Source organism: Oxyura jamaicensis, chromosome 3, assembly GCF_011077185.1.
Source record: "Oxyura jamaicensis isolate SHBP4307 breed ruddy duck chromosome 3, BPBGC_Ojam_1.0, whole genome shotgun sequence".
NCBI classification, from domain to species: Eukaryota; Metazoa; Chordata; class Aves; order Anseriformes; family Anatidae; genus Oxyura; species Oxyura jamaicensis.
The window spans coordinates 54,348,115-54,369,461 of NC_048895.1; the positions used below are offsets into that span (position 1 = coordinate 54,348,115).

General features: G+C 41.3%; 1 protein-coding gene across 3 annotated transcripts in view; it reads left to right on the top strand.

Moving 5' to 3' along the window:
- ARID1B (AT-rich interaction domain 1B) overlaps positions 1 to 21,347 on the top strand; it is a 323,165-nt gene that overhangs the window by 88,336 nt on the left and 213,482 nt on the right. For all 3 annotated transcript variants that reach the window (XM_035322604.1, XM_035322603.1, XM_035322602.1), the window contains exon 4: positions 10,716 to 10,826. In XM_035322604.1, coding sequence (XP_035178495.1) covers positions 10,716 to 10,826 — 111 coding nt within the window. The remainder of the gene's footprint in view (positions 1 to 10,715; positions 10,827 to 21,347) is intronic.

Sequence of the window (21,347 nt, forward strand, 5' to 3'; positions counted from 1 at the left end):
TTGTAGTTAGGAGACATCTTTCCATTCACTTAATTCTTTTATTGTGTTCACGTATTAGTGGTTTTCTTCTGAAAGCGTGCTTTTCTACCTGCAGTTTGAGGGAGGGATGTAGGTGAGCGGGCTGCTCGGAGGAGCTCGGCCAGAGCACGCTGCACGCCTGCTTGGCCCTGGTGTTCATGGCAGCCTGGACCCTGCTGGCTTTTAATTTTAATTCCCTATTTTGTATCATTCTGAACCTGGTAAGCATGTATCACAGCTCTTGGGCTTGTAAGATGAGCAAGGAAGAAAGGCCCTAGTCCCAGTGAGCGTTTTCTTTCCACGTACCAAAATGAAGTTAGCCCTTAGTATCACTCTTTGTTAAATTGGAAGAGAGAAAATCTAGTCTGGGGGAAAAGGGGAAGTCTTAACTCCTGTTTGCTCCTTTTTGGTAAGCAGCCAGTTGTTTACACTCAACCAGTTTGCAGGCTTAGCGGACAGTAGGAAAAATCTGTGCAAAGCATTGAAGCACAAAATATGGGGGTGCTGTACTGAAATATTTTTTTATAAACAACAAAAAAATGGCATTTATAAGTAAATAATCCTGAAAGGAGGCATTTTTTGACCTTATCTATAAAAACCATGAAAATCTATCATGGATGTAGAGTGTTATGTCTAGAGAAAAGTTTTTTTCAAGGTTACAAATACAGTAAAATGCACTTGTTTCAATGTGTTTTTCAGAGTTCTCAAATCAGTTAGTGGTTTGGCTTTGATCCACAGAATAGTAGTATTGTTGTTACAGTGGCATTATTATTTAAAGTTTCTAAATTCTGATTTCTTTCAGTATTTAAATCACAGAAGGTTAATTAAAGCAGTTCTTTATTCTGCAACTGCTTGGGAATATTAACCTCACAAAGCCTGCATTAAATCACTGAAGTGATAGAATTGCATTTGCTTTATAAAATAACCCTACAAGAGCAAAGACAAAGCCATTTATAGTGCAGTGCCATTAATTGCTTGGCATTTAGATATTAGTGTAGGAGTCTATTAATTAACTTGATAGTAAAACTCTTGGAATGCAGGCTGATAAAAACTATTTTGTTTTAGGAGATTAGTAATCATAACTAGTGTTGTTCCCCTTACCACTCTCCTTATTACCCAATGATGATTTTATTTTACTATTATGGAGACCGAAATTAATATCCCAGAAATAATTTTATCTATACCTTTGAAATGTAGCGGTAAGCTAAACAGAATAGTAAGTTTTTCAAGAGATACCTGATCACATAATAATAGTCATTTACTTTATGATCCATTAATCTGGTGGCTGTTTTTAGACAAATGTGTCCACAAAAATGTTCTCAAATATAAATGCACAAATACTGGTTCAAGAAAAAAATTGAAATGTGAATGGGACAGTACAGTGAATTAAGGGATAACATTGTGAAGTCTGAAAAATGTTAATAGATCTGAATGTGTTTTTTTCTATGTGAGCAGTATATATTCTAAATTTTAGTGGTTCTGTAAATAACACCTTATGGCCAGTTGCAATGAAGCAGTATTCTCTTATGGCCTTTAAATTAACACACGTTATTTTCCTCAGAGGTGGGGAAAATAAGTTTTTTAATATTTCTTCGTATAAAATTTACCACTGTGGGATTTTTTTTTTCTGCTCATATTTTCTTTAGTAATCAAAGATGTTTGCTGTACATATATTTAGTTTTATTTTCTGTACCCTGAACTGGGATTTTGTTGTTAAGACAATGTATTATCTGAATATAGGTCAGCATATATTTTATATATATTCATTATCCTTCCGTGTACTTCCCCTTTACTGCATTTCTGTCCTACCATAGCGGGATTTGGAATGTGCAGCTGAAACCTTAGAGGGTTTGTTAGTTGTTGCGATCAGGTGTGACCACCAAAGAGAGAAACAGCCAATGAAGGTGAATAAGATACCGCTTCAAAACCAGGTTACCTGTACGTGTTGGCAAAACTGCTTGGTGAAGAGAGGAGAAAAACCGCTGGTCTTTGTGAGCTGTCCCTCAGTAATTTAAGCTATGGGCGAGTACAGCCTCTTTCTCCACCTCTTTCTATGACTTCTTCCTGATTGCCCAGTTCCCATCTACAAGTCCTGTTCCACATGCATGTTTTTAGGTAGAAAATGAAATACAGGTATAAGGTTTTATGGTTTTGGGTGTCTGCCTACAGAATTCACAAAGGTCTTGCTTTTTCACCCTCAGGGGGAAAAAAAAAAAGAAAAGAAAAGAAAAGAAAAAAAAAGGTTTCCTCGGTTTCCTCTTCCTTTGTTACCTAGAAGTCCTTTACCAATTTTTAGCGAATATCACTGATCTGTTTGTTTGTTTTCAGGGATGTGTTAGAGAATAGTCAGTGGTCTGGACACAGATGAGGTTTAGGTTTTCATCACTTCTTCTCCACTCCCCAACCTCTGCCGGTCCCAACGCCAGCCCAGTTGGGAACACTTTCTCTTGAAAAAATTGTGGTTGTGGCGATGGTGGTGAAGACTTCTCTACCTCAGAGATGAAAGAAATAGTTCGTCTCTGTTGGTTTAAACTTTTGTATTGTGCAGTCTGTTGGATTCCTTCTGCAGCTAGGTACTTACATCTGTAAATTATTGTCCTCTGTAAATTACCGTTCTTTCCACTCCTTGGACTAAGACGTTTCTCCACGTGGTGGCTGGGTTTAAAAGTCGTTTTGCAGGCACTTTTTCTTCAAGGACTGCGGAGGAAGAGAGGAGAGGAATGCAGCTAACGCTCTACCTCCAGTAGCCCCACATGTACCACGCTACCCCTCTCACTTTCCAGAAATTTAAGTTAACCCAGATGGCAGAGTCCAGCTGAGAAAACCCTCTTCGCAGTGTTCTTGCAGGCTTTTCTGCATCTGAATTTCACTTCCCTTGCGATTCTCCCGTAGATGAGTAGTGGGTAAGCCTCATGTTGGTCATTTCTTCTACAGGACTGTGGTGGAGTATTAGGGAATGACATAACAGATGTCACTGGCCTGTGATACAGGTGTTGTCTATCACATAATGAGCTTTATATTTAGGGAAAAAGTAAATAAAAGCGAGAAAATAAAGCAAAGCCCCCTCACCACTCAGTTTTCACATGACTGCGGTGATGTTTTATGTTGCTTGCAGCCCTTCCTTGCAGGGTCGCAGGTTTTCCTGAGCCTTCGGGTGAAGTCCTGGCTCACACTGCTGTGCCCCAAAGAAAACGCTGCAAAAATATTTCCCATCCTCAAGTGCGGAAGTCTCTTCCTTGGGTACCTCGCTGGATTGGCCCGGAGGTAGCAGCTGCTCTCAGCGCAGCTTTTCTCTTTATTCCGTAAGCTGGCGGCAGGGCCCCAGCCCCGCTGTAAGCTGCGGGCAGTCCCTGACCTCGTTTCTGCCAGCCAGCCGTATGCTCCGAAAGCCGCCTCCGCCACGGCAGGCGTCTGGGGCCGAATCCTGCCCTCTGGGGCACGCAGCCCCCCAGCTCAGCGCCGACTCTGAGGAAAGGGCAGGCTTCAAATCCTGCCCCGCTCCGGCCTCCTGTCGCTTCCAGCTCCGTCCGGGGGTCTCGGCCCAGCTTGGCGTCTCGGGCCTGCCGAAGAGCGCGTCCCTCCCCGAGCGTTAGCGAGGAGTTAGGCAGGACACCGGATGGCACAAAATCTGTAAGTCCTCGCATTAATGTGGTAGCTTGTCCCAAGTGAATAGAAAGAATAGGATGTTTAAACAACAACAACAAAGAAAAACAACTGCCAACGCTCTTTTTCTTTGTTTTTTTTTGTTTAAATATAGCTCTGTCAGTTAAAGGATGGGCAGGGAAAGGAAATACTGGGTGTAGAAAATGAAAGCGTGGTTGGACTGCCCAGCCTCGTAGGGTTTTTTAGGAAAAGTCCAAAAAGCTCTCTAAACATGGGGAAATTCATGGGAATAAAAGGTTTGCTTTACCTCTTACTTCCAAGTTATATTTATAGTTCTCAGATTGCATCTTCAGGTTTTCTCTCATCTCCTCATTCGTACTTGAACATTATGTCTGCAGAACAAAGAAGCTGTACCTTTTTTTTGGCCTGTAAATTAAGAATTGACAGCCATTTATCTGGCTGTGAAATGTTAAACAGTCACATTTTAATACAAACACCAAACTTGCACTTTTTTTTTTCATGTGGAATGTTATGAGAGAATAAAACTAGAAGAAATGCCTTGTCTCTGATTAAATCCACTACTGATATGCTCTGTGATCCGTGGAATGCAATAGTGGGGGAAGGAGAATAGCAAGATAAGGGCTTCAGAGAAGGATTTCATCTTTGAGCTCTTCCTGCATCATTAGCTTAACGTGGCTCCTGGAGGCCATACAGGCAAGACATATGTAAAAATGGACTAGAGTGGTTAGGAAGAGGGACCCATCTTTCTTGTTAGCTGCTTCAGATTACCTGATACGTGACTGGAAGCTACTCTGTCCAAACAAATAATGTTCTTCCTCAGATGTGGGAGACTTTTTTTTTTACCCTATCTGTGTTTAATGTGCTTTCAGTGTATTCTGCTGGGGAAAACTTTCCATAGTTTGATAATCTGAGTTTCTAATAAATTCCTGAGTGTTTAGATGGCTTATGGACGTATGTAAGCAAATACATGATTGAGGCTAAGATAACTGTAATTTGCACCAACTACTGGCTGCCACAAGTACATTTTTTGTCTTTTCCCTCCTGTGCCTTGAGACTTAACTCACTTACCAATTTGTGATAAGGGGGGATCATGAAGGGAAAAAAATGGTATTCCCATTGTTGTAGACATATGTGAATTAGCTTAAAAAAAGAAATCTAGGAAGCACAAGTGTTTTGAATGAAACTGCACAGATCTTGGAAGGGGCGGCATTAATTACATTGAAGATCAGATGTCTTACTGATGGTGACTGCTCTATGCCTGAGACATCAAAACTGCAGCTTTTCCAAGTTTCTCCAGGTGCTTGCTGTACCTCAGGGTAGCTGCTCTCTTTGTCTCCGTTCAGGTGGTGGTAGTGGGCTGGCTTGAAGAGATCTACATATTCTGCTTATGAGAAGGGTTTATTTACTTCATCACCTAAACATAGACTATCACGCTGAAGGGGATTACTGGACTGCACTGGTAATCAACCTAAAGTGGTTTTGTTGGCATGGGACCTACCAAATCCTTTTTTCCTGCCATCACCTGTTCTGTCTCTGCGGTTAAGAGACTTGCTTGCTGGCTTTTGCACAGTATCTTGCACAGCTGCAAGATACTAGTTTCCTATTATTTAAAGCTTTATTTGTTTTTGTTCTTTTTTTCCCCCCCTTTCTGATTCATAAAGGTCAAAGTTCAAGCCATATATATGCATTTCTTCCTCACCCAGCATCTACACCCTGTGGGACCTCTGCACACCATCTGCCTGAGATTCAGGCAAACCCCTCTGCTCTTTTGTCCTTAGTGGACCATTCCCCACAGGACTGCATTCTGTTGCCTGCTTGCATGAGCCTCAGTGTTGCTTGTGCCCTGGGGCATAACGCTTTTTTCTGAGTACAGTCTTACCTGCAGTATAGCTCTAGCAGGTTGGCTGTGCTTTGTTGCTTGTTTTGTGCCTCCGGAGTGTACGACTTAGGAGGTAATGTTTCAGGGATCACGGCTGGGCTAGAAGTTGTCCGTGTGGGGATATGCCACCATTTAGGTAAAGAATGTTCTTTAGTTGTAGCTTTTCGCATCAGAAGGTGGAAAGGAGGAAAAATGTTTTGGTGGGTATTTACCTACGCAGCACAAACAGTTACTTTGGTAAGTGATAAGAAGGAATGTCTTTCTGTAGCCAGTTGAGCTCTGACTTGCCTCTTTCCTCTTCCATAGTATCCCTTCAGAGATCAGTAAAAGATTTTTGTATAGCAGTGCTGTATGCTTCTTTTGGCTTTTGTACTGGGTCCTGACCTCCATTCTCAAGTGATGTGGGGGGAAAAATTAACATTTGCTTTCAATTTTGCTGTTGTCACAGTGCTGTAGAATTCAGTGCTCTCACACTTGAAGTCTTCAGTGGATGAACCGAATGAATCAAGGACACAAGCTAAAATAGTTTTTAATGAGTTCTTCAAATTGAAAAGTAGTATATTATTTTTCCATAAATGATTTTGCTTCTACTTAACCATCGTGGTACTTATCTTCCTGGGCGGTCATGTTATCCCTCTGAAATTTACTGCAGTAGAAGTGGATGAAGCCTAAATGATATTTCTCACCCAGCCATTCTTCAAATGTGGTTTCCCCAAAACATTAATGATTTCCCTATGCTTTCATTTTCCATTAAGAATAATTTAAACTGCTCCATAATTAGATCCTAATTTCTTTAGCAGAACTTAAAACAAGTGTGCATTCCGTCTACATGGTTTTGAGCATTATCAGCACTATATTCATTCAGTTTTGCAGAGAAAACAAAAATGTGAAAGGAATTGCTTGTTTTAAACTAGGTCCAGCTAGGGAATGAAAGCGTGATACTAATTATATTATTAGTAATTACATTATTAGCATTGCATGTTACGAAGGAGAAGGTTGCCTATCTGTGGCTTGCTCCAGAAGGGCTGCCGTGCTGTTGACCTGGGCTACAATTTGGTGGTTGGTGGAGCCAGGCTCACAGCTATTTCCTTCATCTCTTCCTCTCACCCAACCCTTCCAGGGGCCATTCCTGCTCAGAAAACAAAGCAGGGAGGCAAGGGGTTATTCTTCTTGCAAGCTTTGAATGACACCATTTCACAAAGTGGTCCTGTAAGGCCCCAACACAGGAAGGTGGTGGTGCCCGTGCCCAACGCCAAGAATGGGAGTGGCAGGAGCAAGGAGCTTTTGACTTCCCTGCAGGCCAATACATTGGCCTTTTTTTTTTTTTTTATGCAAAATCTGCTAGTGACACCCCACATCAGAATTAGAGACTCAGAAAGTTAGTAAAATGAATACAGTGTTAGAGAACAAAAGCCAAGCAAATACCCTTCCATTTCCTTCCATGCTCCTAAGACTACACAAATTATGAGCTCCATGTACCCCAGTCTGCAGCCCAAAGTAAAAATGCACATAAGTAGGAGGTAAATAACTGGCTCTAGGGATGATGAGCAATTGATTGTTACTGCTCAAATATAATCATTGTACGTGGACTGATTTCTGAACAGCTTACCCACTTTGTAGGTTTTAGGCATTATACACATAGGCATGTTCATTTTTTTCTTTTTTGGTTTACCTGTTTCAGAGCGTAAATACTTTCTGAAAACAGGCTGAACTTCAGCTATTCTGGCGTACATGTTTATGACTTGCTGATTATTTTTCCCAGTGTCTTTTCTAAAATCTGATGGGGGAAACCCTGCTTTTAGTTATTTTACAACTTTGTTGACAGTTTGTGCTGTAACAGCTATGATATGATTGGATTTGTGCCAAGTTGGGAAGTTCTGAGTGGAAACTTGTAGCCTTATGTTTATGAAAGCCTGGATTTCTCTGTCACACACATACTCGTCTTCTACGGGAGGAAGGTTTTTCTGTGATTCATTAGAAAAAAATTAGAAGCTTTGCCTTGAAATATGATATCATTGACGGATAAAATATTGGGAGTCAAAGGAAAAGAAAAACAAAACCACAGGGATCCGGGGAGAAGATTGAGCCTCAGTATCAACGAGGGAGTTCTCAGCCATGGCTGTAGCACACATGTGACAGCACGTTCCCCTTCCCCTTATGTTTCCTCTTCGCCCCCTGACAAATCCATTCCTAGATGCTAGAAAGAAAAATGACCTTTCAGAACTGAAAGTGAGTATTGCCAATTCCGTGCATTTCTTCAGTGACGGACAATTTACCCTAATACCTCTGCACTTACGTCTTATTTATCTCTCAAAATCTTTTTATCTACTCTGTAATATGCTGAATGTTAACAAAATTTTCAAACACGGAAAAACCGAAGAAAGACAGTAGGGATTTTCTCTCTCCGTTTTCTTAGGGAGAATGGTATTAAGCACTCTTTTGGTTTTGAAGCCAACCTCTTAGTGTAACATGCTATTATTTAATCGTCATTATGTTTATTATATAAATGAACTGTTTTTATTGGACAGTGAATATGTATAAACACATAAAATTATTCACATAGCCCCATGCACGTTTCTTACGGGAGATTCCTGTGTCTGAAACTCAGAGAGCAGACTGATTTCTCACTTTTCAAGAGCTGCTTTCCAAGTTTCCAGTCATCAAAGTATCTAATGGCTTTATGGGGAAATAGGATGTGATTTCAGTCCTACTTGGAGTGCACAGGTATCCCCATCATAACAAACACAGATTTCTGCAGTATTTGTTTCCAAACCTAATAGAGAATTGAGCAAATAGATTAGATTTTTCAATAGCTTTAAAGGGAGGCACTGGGAGCTTTATGCATTTAAAAAGACAAAGGCTGCCATGTCCAGCTTCTTTCATGTGCATTCAGTATGTGGAAAATGCTCCACAGATAGTCTTCAAATACCCAGGTAAAAGTAAATTACCTTCACCATGCAATATTTCTCTTGAAAAAGCAGGCTGTCTCTGCTCACCCCCCTCTCTCCCCTGGAAGCTTCAGTAGGAAGTGAGGTTTCAAGTAAAATCTTGCAAATGTGGGAAAAACCATGCTTGGTATTTGGTAAGGAATAATACCTCTTGACTTCTCAAAGTACAAATCATGTTTTGCTTCCTAGGAAAAAAAAAAAAAAAAAAAAAAAGTCCTAAGCCTGTAGTGTCTGCATGGAAAATGGAATAATTGTATTTCTAGAGTGATGTCTCCTAAGTGGAATATTCCCTTTATCGTTTTTTCACCACTCCTGGCATTTCTTTTTTTTTTTTTTTCTTCTGTTTCTGCTGGTGATTTAACAAGTGGTTCTTTTTTCGTACTTTGTAGAGAACTAGGGGAGCGAGCAGAAGGGTGAGCTGGAAGTGCAGAGCTCAGGTGGCAGGGTTTGTTACAGATGTCTGTGCAGGGACAACCGGCGTGTGCGTGTGCGCGAGTGCGCGTGTGTTGTGAAATAAAGGGGAAAGCAGAGGTTTGCTCATTTGTTTGCCCATTGTGAAGCTGTCCTGCACCTTTCTCCTCCTTTGTGGCAGGGTGAAGGCTGCTGAATGGCGGCCTTGTGCCGTTTGTTGGTTTTAAACCTCGCTGCTAATCCACAGGAACCTGCTGGTGCGCGCAGCAGGAGAGCTGTGTGACAAGTGGAGATCTGGGCGGGGGGCGCGCGGGGGGTCACCGGGGATAATCATCATTCAGCCAGCAGCCTTTGTCACCCCTAAGCCTAATTGTTACCCTCTGCTGGTAACCACATTGAAGTGCTGGCCTTTTAAGTGCTGCTTGATTTTGCTTGGCACAGGCTCGCAGACCGGATCGTTCCTCGTTGGGTTTACATCCTCTCAGCGCCGCTGGGTTTTGTTTTGAGCCTCGCTGAGTTTTCGGCACCCCCTGAAGTAACTCAGGAAAGCCCAAAGCGATGGAAGGAGCCGGATGGGAACAGTTAACAAGTTTCTCCCAGTCAGGAGCAGGACTTAAAATGAGGCTTTCCTGCTCTGCGTGCCGGTTGGCCTGTGCAGTCTGTGTACGAGCAGTAACTTGCACACACAGGGACTCTGGACTGCAAGAGCAGCCCTCTGCCAGCAGCAGCAGCAATGGTACAGATGGTACCGCTTCATGGTGCGGGTGGGGGTGGCACAGACACTGCCAGGTCCCTCCCCGTGCCCCCCGCCTGGCCGCTCGCAGGCGCTGACCGAAGCTGAGGCCCTGGGAGGATGGCCTGAGCAAACTGCACTGCTGGTGTGCGGGGAGGGGGGGAAGAGAATCGAATGATTTAAAAACAATAAAGAAAAAACTGTAAGGAGTGATATCTTTTTCTAACAGTCGGGAACTGGTTCTTCAACTTTCCTTGCCAGTTACCCATGCTGAAGTAGGTTTTGCACTTTGTTTTCCTTGAAGAAGCTAGTGCAGGAGCAGCTAATGTGAAGTACAGCAGCTACAGCAGAGCCTGAACCCAAGGCTTTGCAATGGGCAAGTATCTTGCACGTCGAGTAAGTCTGTGGGAAGGGAGAGAGTTCTTTGGTGCCCCCCTCCCCATCCCCTTGGCAGTGGGACGTGTGCCAGCCATTACCTAGCACTGCTTGGGCTTGCACCGGGAGGAAAATCCCCAAGTTGCTGGAACGGGCTGTGGAGCTGCTTTTGATCAAATACACTTGCCTCCGAAGCACTCGGATGCAATGTGGCTGTCGTCTCTGCCGCCCTTTGACAGGCAGCTTTTGAAAGTCAGTAGTGGTGATGGTAAATCGAGGATTGCTACAGGCGTCTGATTACACAGCATGGTTACAGTCTTATTTTCAAGTCCAGTCCTTCCACCTGGCTCAGTACTTCATCAGGAGGCTCGATAATACATCAAAGAGTAGGATGAACATTTTGACCACTTAGTGCTTGCTCCTCTTTTGGGGTAGAAGGGGGATGCTAATTTAGCAGGCATGTCTGTGTGCTTTGCCCCACACTGCAGTGGTCAGATTCCCTGCCGCCCCTTGGCACGTCTGCCTGCTGCGGGGATTTCTTCACGAACTGTCCCAGCTGCAGTGGTACCTGTGTGGGCACTTCCATCAGGAAGATGTAACTAGTAAAAACTTGTGATTAAAAAATAAAAAAATCAGCACTCAGCTGTTAATTTTCACCCTTCTGTGATGTGCATTTAATTGTAATTACTGAATCAGGTTAATAATGCTGTTGCAACTGTTTTTGCAGGACATGTCTCAGGAAGGCTATGGAACCAGATCTCAACCTCCTATGGCCCCAGGAAAGCCCAACCACGAAGACTTGAATCTAATCCAGCAAGAAAGACCATCGAGCTTACCAGTAAGAAACTAATGTTTCTGTTACTGTACAATATTTTAAAATGAAAGCTCTTTATGTAGGACCTCATTGCACCTAGAATAAGTGGATGAGAAATACTGAAAAGAGCAATAATAAACAAGGTTGATAGGAATTATTATTTAAAAAAAAAATGCTGGGGGGGTAGAACAGACAGCCTTTGTATGAGTGGACTTAGCTTAGGGTTGTACTGGTCCAAAATATCCCTGTGCATCCACATTTTATGTTTGTGCACATGTATTTGCATAGAGGAAATGGATTGATATTTCTTTTTGTCTTCAGGAATTCTGTACTTGCACAAAACAATCTGGTGAGAAAGAGGCTTTTTTCTGTGCCCTTTTCTAAGGATTTCAGTGTATTTTGATTTAGAACACTGCCGCCATGAGTTATTTGTTCCAAACCCTGAGTATAAATAACGAGTTTGACATGTTAATTCTGCTACGGTCTATTACTACAGTCAGAAGTGCAGAAGAGGGAACGGTAATGATACTTTGGCTAGGTTGATTGTTTGGCTAGGAGATTATTTTGGACTAACTTTTCTTAGTTTTCTGAGCTCTGTGCATTCTGCTGTGGGGGAAACAGCACACGTTAATACACTTTGCAAAGACACTGCAGCTATTCGCATTGTTGAAGGTCTTATTTCATTGTAACAGACAAAGTACTCCTTGGACTTGTCTCTGTATGCTACTGTTGTTTTAGGGATTTTCTTGTTTTTTGGTAATAAAACAGCATGGATTTCAACCAACCAAAATACGGTCAGCTTGAAATATGAAAACTGTTCATAAATTACGTGACCTCTGGCTCAGAATAATGTATGGGAAACCTATAGGATGTTTCCCCCAGTTCACTGAGTGTGTATTCATTTCCAGTTAGTATAGGGATTCCTCTGAAGAGTTTACCTCATCGAGACACTGAATGTATGTGTGAAATCTGGTAGACTGTTGTATATTTTACCTCTGACACATGGCACTATTGTCAACCCTTAAAAATAGGGTAATAACTTTAAAATGCCATGTAGATGTTTATCTCTTTGGCACCTAGGAGAGTACATATGCCACAAATTCTTTCTTTACATGATGTTAAAACATGTATGCTTCAGGAGAAGCTATGAAAACTGGTGTGAGAAGAGCTATCCATTTACTTTGAACTAGTATTAATTTTGACAGTTTTTCAGGGAAGCCTTTTTTAAGAAAACCAATTTCTCTGAACAGGTCTCAAAAGTGAGCAGTAGCAATTACTTTAAAAATAGTAGCTATTGGACATGGTGCTGTTTTGGCAACAACTAACTACTTTAAAAAGCAGTAATACTTAAAATGACTTTTTACCTATGTTTTTTTCATGAACGGTGTTTATAAGGATAGATAGAAATAGTTATTGATCAGCTAATGTTCTAATTTGCCTGTGTTTTTTCTTAAACAATTGTCCTACTTTTAATCCATACTCTGTCCTACCTCCATCATCATGATATCTAACTAGACTGTTGGGTATTATCTGTGTCCCTAAGTGTTTGGTATATTTAGTAGCTCATTATTATTCTAGGTATGAGTAAGCTGGTGTGGTATTAACAGTGAATATTAACCATTTTGGCCATGTAGCTTAAACTGTAGGTTTGTCCTAAATGCTGTTATTCAGGCACTTCACAACTGAAAAGCTTTAATTCATAGATCGCTTATATACTGAAAAACCTTGCTGTTTGGATGGGGATGAGAGGTATTGCCATTTTGTGTTTTGTTTTTGTTCCAAATCTAAATAGAGTTGTAACCCTTCACATATGGTGACATTTTTTTTTAGTAATGTGAGCAAACTTCCTTACTTCCCAGGAAAATGCCTTAGAAATTAGAAATAGCCCATATGTTCATAGTGTGGTGAGCATGATGAAGACTTTAATATAACTCTGTTGGGGGTGAGGATAGCTTGACCATATAAATAGATTTTTCTCCCCTTGAGCAAGAGGTCTGTATTCAGTTTACAGCTGCTTATGAAAACCTCTGATCAGTACTCCTCATTTAGTATTCCTATCTATAGCGTCAGTTTGGGATGCTAAATGTGGCTTCTTAAACTCGTTTTCAAGATAATGCTGTTCTTGAGGGTAGTCAGTAAGCTGTCTTTGTATATTGAAGCTTGAAATGATAGTGGTGTTAAGCTTTTAATAAAATTTGGTTATGCTTTGTTTCATGGTATCCTGATATTTATACAATTTGCCCGTTATCTTTTTATTTCTTAAGGGCATTGTGTAAAGTCACAGCAGCTACATAGTGAGCTTATACGAATGTCTAAAAACAACAAAAGAGATGTAACACTAAATGCTGAATGGTGTTCTCTGATGTGGCTTTGAAAAAAAGAGTTTCCCTTTGATGAATTTGAAGAGGAGCTGGCCACTTTCTGCAGCACTGAATGCTGACTTGTGTCATCCTTTTGGAGAGTTTTTTCAGCAGGTTTGTGTCACAGTAAGCACAGCTAAACAGCTCAATAGTTGTTCCGTTTCCTTCACACGTTGTATATAAAAGTCCTGGCATGAATGTTCCCATAAAGTTCAAAGCAGACAAATTTGTAATGTGGGTTGGTAGCAAATGGCTACAAACAAAATATGGCTTTATTAGGCTACTTCTAATGGCCTGTCAGATTCTATACAATGCTTGCTTTCCTTCTCCTAAATGCTCTGATATCTGAAAGGTTTGACCTGGAGGTCTTTAACCATGTGGAGTCACTGAGAGCCCAAATGAAAAGTTGCATAGAATAGTGCTCCGAGCACTTTTGTTGGGGTCACAATTAGAAGGAAATCTCAGGCTTTTGAGAAAGCATGGGAGTTAGGTACTCTGTGAAGGAAAGGAAGTAATAAACAGAAACTGTTCCCTGTTAGAGTGGAGGAATAAAGGGGGAGAAGCCTGAATGCAATTGTCTGGAGAACAGCTACTACCGAATATATTTACTGAGATTTAAGAGATAATAGCCAAACACACATTTCTGCTATTGTGACAAAGATAGAACAGACTTACGGGAAAAACCTTCCAAATGATATATCTGCAAATTTGTTGCTGCAGTAAAGGAGCTTATGTCAGTATAGGCTGTGTGTGTCTGTGAAGACTAATACTTTGTTTTGCCTTTAATGAGTAATTTTGTAAATGTTCTTGTTGGATTGTGTTGATAGAATGAAGGGTGGAAAACATGGGTGAATTTAATTTTTTTATTGGCATCAGCAGTATAAAAGCTGTTTCAGATAGACATTTTTTTATTTTTTTTTCCCATTACTTTGCTTTAATAGGGTCCTTTTTGTGCTCAGCACCAAGCGTGGTTGTTGGAGGTGTGAGGTCAAACGGCCTACCCAAGGCTGACAGACTTTTGAAACGAGGGTTTCTGCCCATTTCTCCTTGTTGCAACCTATGGGTGAGGTTCTTGAGCTGCTGTAAGTCCGGCGGTTGCAGCCCTTCCGTGTGCCCCACAGGGTGCCTGCGAGAGCGGGACTGCCACAGCTTCGCTTTTAGCCACATCCTGAAGGACTGCGTGGTCTTGCTGGAGGGGTTTGAGATGCTGTCATCCTGTCAGCTGAGACATGGTGGCAAAACAGGGCTCTTAGTCCTGCCCCACAGCAGTCACAGGGCTATGAACAGGCAGAAGATGGCTCGATCAGGGTAAGCTGTAGTGAAATCATGACCTCAGTCTTGTAAGCTAGCTTGGGCGGAGGTCATGCCATGTTGAAGGTGGAAGGTTGTATCTGGAGTGGAGGGAACTGGTGCTTTGCTAGGTCACTCAGACATCAGTGCTCACATGTTAATTCTGATAGCACATTTTCACTGGGTCTTCTCATGGAGGCAGAGCAACCTTTATGTGAAACAAAACAGCAGCTAGCATGCTGTTCATGTATGTGGAAATGCATAGAAAGGTTTGGGAATCCACATTCCCTGTCTGATGTCCAGAATATGAAGTGGATAGGAAAATTGTCTCCATCAGGAGTTCTCCCCGAACAAGTGCTGTTAATGGCTGAAGTCATTATAGACCAGGACAACAATTTCCAGTATAGTTAAAGTAACTGTAGTTAAGAGTTAGTAGGAGATGCCTCTTCTTTTCTCAGAGGTTAAACTGCTGGGATGAAGGACTCTGGTGACATTTATACAGAGCTTAGTTCAGTAAGCCCTAATCATGGTTGAGGGTGTGGGCACTACCATAATGTAAACATTAATTACCACTGTAGCCCCTCTGGTAAGGAAAAATGAGCATAAAAAAAGAGATGGTGCAGTAACAGTCTTACTTTGTAGACCACGTCAAGGTAAGCAGGTAAGCAAAAGTAGAAGACTTGATTCAAATACAAGTGGTATTTTAAAATCCACGATGTTGTTTCTGGTTTAAGAAAAAAGAGGGGGAAAATCTGTAAATGGATCCCTGGTAACTCACGGGAGGTAAAAGCAGTATGCAGTTGATAGAGCTGTGGTAGCAGTTGTGTTCTGTAGTTCTGTGCTATTTGTGTCTCCATCTGAAAATAACTGGGAGTATGTTAAACCATGAACAAGAAGGAAACACATGTAATACTTGTGAATTAAATTCTCCATTGTTTTTACACCAAGTAGGATAAGACTGGTGAGCCTCTTTCCCGCTTTCCTTTCTTTTTCTGCAGTGTTGTAAAATAACTGAATGATCTTGTTTTCCTTTGTTTGGGTCAAGAAATTTTAGCTGAAAATTGTTACTCTGTGAAAGAAGATTATTGACTCAACAAGCCTTCAATTTTCAGTGAATAACACTCCCACCCTCTAGCTTCAGGAACATGTGGTGCATGCATTCTATTTTAAAGTACAGACTGTAATTTAAAACTGAGGCAGTTTGATGCCCCACTGAACTTTGTTTAAGCCCGGAATAAAAGGAAAAAAGCCTCAAGTTGCAAAGAAGTGACTAAGCTTTCTCAAAGGCTTTTCTTAGCTGTTATGCATGGAGTTGGAAAAAGTTGCTATTTTCTCCAAGTCATTTTAATTCCAAATCAAGCGTGGTTGATCTAGCTTGTTTCTCTTTCCTTGCCATTCCATGTAACAAACCTGTTGCTAGAATAATTTTCATGCAATTTGTAAGTATAGAGATACCAAGTGTGTGTATTTCTGAGTGTTTCTAAGGTGTAAAACATTGGTGCTGGTGTTCATACAGGTTCTGTACGTGACCTCCTGTTTATGTCCTGGAGTAGGTGTGCACAGTGGGCTGAACTCAGGGCAGCTTCACTGAAATAATGTCCCCCATGATACTCTAGGAGGGATGAACTTGCGCTTTGTGTGTTTGTGACATTGAAAATCTTGGCCCACTCAATATTCATGTGTTTTTACATTTGACTTTGGTCGGGGCCAGGATTTTCATATAGGTGATCAAACTGATTCCCTGATAGAGTCAGCCTTTATATTCATTTTTAAGTCCTATTTTTGGGCAAAAGTATGATTGAAGTAGTGCAGAGCAGACCTGAGCTTGTTCGGTGTGTGTAGTGGTAAAGTGAAACACTGAAACTAAAACAGTTGGTTCTTGAATTTAGCAGTGTTGCTATAAAAATTAAACTTTGTAATGTGAAGAGGCAGTCCTGTTAATCATTTGTGTTTTGTGCTTTACAGGATTGCTTGGTTTTGCTTGATAGGATGATCATATTTATATTAAGAACAGCGTTATGGCTGCTATTGAAGTATGAAAACTAATTTCATTAAGTAATGTTAAAAAAAAAAAAAATGCGTGGTTATTCCATCAAGTTTTCAGTTTTCAAAACGCTCTGCATTTATAATGGTTACATTATCACTGTAGTAACAAGATCACTCATTTAGGATCTAAGAAAATTTGGAAATGCAAAAAGAAATGCTTAGTCTGACCTCTACGTGAAACTTACTTGGGAAACCTGATAAGGGATTATAGATCCCAGTAGCGGATAATGTTGCAAAAACTTGTATTTAAATAGGCCAATATTGTCCTAGGTGGAATATTAAAGTATTAGTAGCATTTTCCTGCTCTGTTTTTTTTTTTTGTTTTTTTTTTTTGAAGCCATCAGGAAATTAGGAATTGCCTCAATGTGCTTTTTGCCTCCGAATTCCAAGACAGTATTGATTTTGACTCAAGAATTAAAGAAACTAGATCAAGTCTGGGTGGTTGAGGCATTTTTCCCTTCCAGCTGTTCCCTCCCCAGAGGCTGCCACCCACAGAGCAGGGCAACTGGCCTGCACTTGTGGTGGCCTGCAGTGCAAAATGGGGGGTGAGCCAGAGCCCCCCACGTTACTGAAACACGCAGGGCCAGGAGCTGCTGCAGCGCTCTGGTTGCCCTCGGTATGCACGGCTCAGAGGTACCTACCTGCTGCACCAGCTGTCCTTTTGGCCTGCCTCAATTTCCAAGTCAGTCCCTGTAGGCCGTGGATTTGGGAATCTCATTCAAAAATGGCTGGGGCTTTGGATTTCCTGGGGGGTGATCCGTTGTTTTTTTGGATTTGTTTTCTTTTTTTTTGGAATATTTTGCACACTGTGTGTATGTACATATTGTTGTATAGAGGCATGCGTGCCTCATCTGTTTGGCTATTTGTAAATTCTGAGTTGATAGCATGCTATAAATTCCAAAGCTTAATATGCTCACTGGCCCGTATTTTTGTTCATGCCTGTGTGAATTTTGGAATAGCTGAACAGAAAGTAAGACAAAAGAGCATTACTGGAATACCATTTCAGGAAGTACCTGAGACACCGTAATTGTGCTTTTTTTTTTCCTTTATTTTTTTACCACAAGTACTCCTGTAAGATATTTTTCTTCCTCCTAGAATGACTTCTTTACTTGGGCTCACCAGCTGTCCGGAGAGGTGACCTCAGCTTCATAACCTTGACTAAACACAGTACCTCATTCCGGCCAGCGACATCTGAAGCCTAACAGTAGATCCATTTTCTTTTTATTCTGCCATCCGTCCCTGCTTACTTGGAATGAGCTGGCTTCTGGTGCTATTGTTGCAACTCTCCTTTTAAAAACAAAACCAAAAAAAACCATGCCTAGTCTGCGATCCGAGGCTCGCTTCTGAGTGGTCCTCTTTCTGTGCAAGCAGGTGTCGGTGCGTTCACGTTCACAGTGTTAAACCCAAGCCAGGTCTCACAATGCTTTTCTACTGTTGGTGGTGTATCCACTATTGCTAGGGATACGGGTACAGCCACAGTGCAAATGCTAGGTGTTTGCCATGTGCTACTTGTTTGGTAGTACTATGCTGGAATCCCAGTGAAGTTGGTCCTGTAATGTGAGGCCGGTCACGTTTTGCTTTATTTTTCTGAAGTTTGAAAGCAGTTTTAATTTTTTTTTTCTCAAATGTGCTTTCTTGAAATCTAATGTCTTCTGTAATGCTCAATTCTCTTAAATTTTCCTCCCTTTGCTGGAGCTGTGTTAGATTCACTGTGAAGTCTTCCCTTGAAGAAGACTATTCACGATGGCTTTTGTATTCGATGCTGTATTGTAGTGTATATGAGAAGAGACTCTGAAGTACATTTGTTACATGTAAATAGGTTACCATTATCAATTTACCTTGAACATACAGAGACGGATAAAAATATTGAACAAGGGCTTTTTTTTTCAGTGTTCATCTTTGGAAAGTGTTGCACTGCAACTTACTGCATCAATTTTTGTTAATGCCATACAGGTTAATAGGTGCCATTTCCCTGTAATTCCAAACACAGCTCCAGTCCCACAGGGCTGAGGGTCCTATTTAAATTGGCAATGTCATTTCAGGGGGGTGAAACATCATAATGTGTTGAAATCAAGATAGAAAAGCTGGTAACATCAGGAGAAGGCTACTTTCAGTTGGCAGTGGTTAGGCTTTTGATCTCTTTCCTTCCATGCAAACAATTGCAGATGACCCTTTTAATCATCTCAACCTATGAAATGAGATTTATTGTGCTAAATTAGAATGAGGACCTGAATTTTGATGCACATTTGAATAATTGCATTAGTATAGAAAAATATGTCATTCTGGATCATTTATTTCACATCTTAGTTAAGTGGCATGAATTTATAAGTGAACATGTTTTTTTTTCACTTCTCAAAAGAGAAAATCTCTTAAGTGTGTCTTCTACTATATTATTGAAGCTAACATTTGGGAAGTAATATAAAGATAAGCATGCATGAGATTATGTATTTATATGTTTGTGTATAATAATACATGCATCTGTAAGCTTTAGAAAGGTTTTCTGAATACACAGCAGTGCAACTAGTTAAGAGAAGAAAGCTTATTTCATGTCATAGCATCGTAAGATGTACACTCATGTGTACATCTATATTACTAGAAATGTCGAACACCTTTTGTATGAAAGGTAATGAAAGAGGTTTATTAAACTGCAAGCTAGACAGTAGCCAGTACTTGTTTTCCACAAGCATGGGAATAAAGGAACTGAAAGCGATCTGAGATTTTTAGATTCACTTGTAAAATCAAAATAACTTTTCAATGTAGACAAAGTGGTGTATGGATTAAGTGCACACGTTAGCCCTAGTGAACTAGTATGTTACGGGTTATAACATCGCCAAATGTTATCCCTCCATCTTAGACTATTATAGCGAACTGAAAGCCTTACCCTACTGCAATGGAGACAGAAGAAAAACTCCAGATTCTCTTTCCCTTGTTTAATTTACAGACCATGTCAAGATTTTAATATTAGTGCTTAATGAAAACTTTATAAAAGCCTAATTTTTTCCCATCCCCTTTGTTTATTGTATCGTTAGACGCCTACATGAAAGTAGGAAAAAAGAAAGTTGTTCAGTGCAATTTTCAGCACGATTCTTCAGGATTTATTGAAACAGGGCTATAAAATTGTAGGACCTGTTTTTTTGTTGCTGATTGTTGTTGTTTTAATAAGTAACATCTCATAGTTGTGGCTTCATTTGGATTCTCTTATTCCATTTTCCCTTGATGTTCACTCTTTTCCTTTGTTTTGCTTGTGCCTTTACAGTAGGCTTAGGAAGACCGTATATACACCATACTGGTGTTTTTAAATGACTGCCTATTCTGCCGGTGTGGCTCATTAGACATTTTGTCCTGTTGGAAATCACAGTAACAACCTTTTTGCTCCTATTCTGAGGTATGACAAAGTACAGATATATTTTTTTTTTTGGCTCTGGAAGACTTCATCTGCCTCTGGCCAGAGGGCTCTTTGGTGTTTGGCCTGCAGCATGGGGTGCGAGGGCCTGTTTAGGCTGCCCATGGAGCAGTCTTGCTCAGCTGCAGAGAGACAGAGGTCACATACCAGATCCCATGAAAGGCACTTCTTACATATACTTACAAACACTTGAGCTCTTTAATTTTTTGATGGTTAGATTACAGAAGAACCTGTCCAAAAAAAAAAATCAAGTAGTGGTTTCTATTGCCTGCTTTTTAATGCCTGTTTTCACAGCAGTACAGGTCAGATTAAAGTAAATCCTGTAGAACCTTTACCTTATTTTTGCCAGAAAAATGAACTTTCCCCTCCTGTATAATAATGTTGATTGCTTGACCTCCATTTCCATGGAGATGTGATCAGAGGGCTGTAGTCAGCTAGCCACTCAGGGTGAGAGCTATCTTCTGTCACTTAGAGTGTGCAGTGACACTACAGGTTTGAAATGTAATTAAAGCACCTATAGGCTGACACTCTTTTTTTCCTCACCACCCACATCCATGAAAAATGTAATTTGGAAACAAAACATGAACAGCTATGTGAAGGTTTTTTAAAAATTATTCAGTTAAAATAAAAAAGCAACCCTTCTCTTATATTTAGTCTTTAACTTTGCTAGAAAAGCAGTCCTTTTTTAAACTAAGACATTGTGCATAAGCTCTGTGCGTTTGAATTTATCACAGGCTCCAGATTCCTGCATGCTCTAAAATAGATGCCATGGGCTCGGTTTTGTCGGAAGCTGGATTTTGTAGCCCCCAAAGCTTGTGCATTTGCGATTAGCCAAAGGCAGATCGGGCTGCTTAATGTATCCCACCAGCTCCGTCTGGGTTTGCTGGCTGGGTTCAAGCACCAGTCCCTGCTCATGCTTGTGTGTGTCCCAGCCTTACCAGGGTGGGTGACAAGACCTAACAGCAAACGCTGCCCCTTGTCGCACTGTGGATGGGGAGAGCACAGCTCAGTGCCACAGTGGGCCGTACATGGCTGCCCCTGTGGTGAAAAGGAGCCAGCATACTGTGGTATCTGGGATGTAGGTGACTTTGAACGCTGCGGGGCCCTGTGGTACTTCACAACCAGCGGGGAGGGAAGCAAAGGGGCACAACTCCCGAGGGTCTCAGGCCCTGGGGACAGAGCCACGCTCCCCTGTAAGGCCTGGGCAAAGCAGGCCGGATAAAAACATCTCCGGGCCTGAAGCGGTGGCCGCTGGGCAGCGTGCCCTCCTGCTGCTGGGCGGCAAGGCCCGCGCCTCACATCGATTACTGCGTGGGCACCTTTGTCGCGCTTGGTAAGGCTATATCGATGAGGCAAGAGCACACGGGCTAAGTTAATCTCCGTTCTTCTGTGTTACTGCTGTTGTTTATTGCTAGGATCTGCATATCTGAAAGCCTTCTCCTTCCC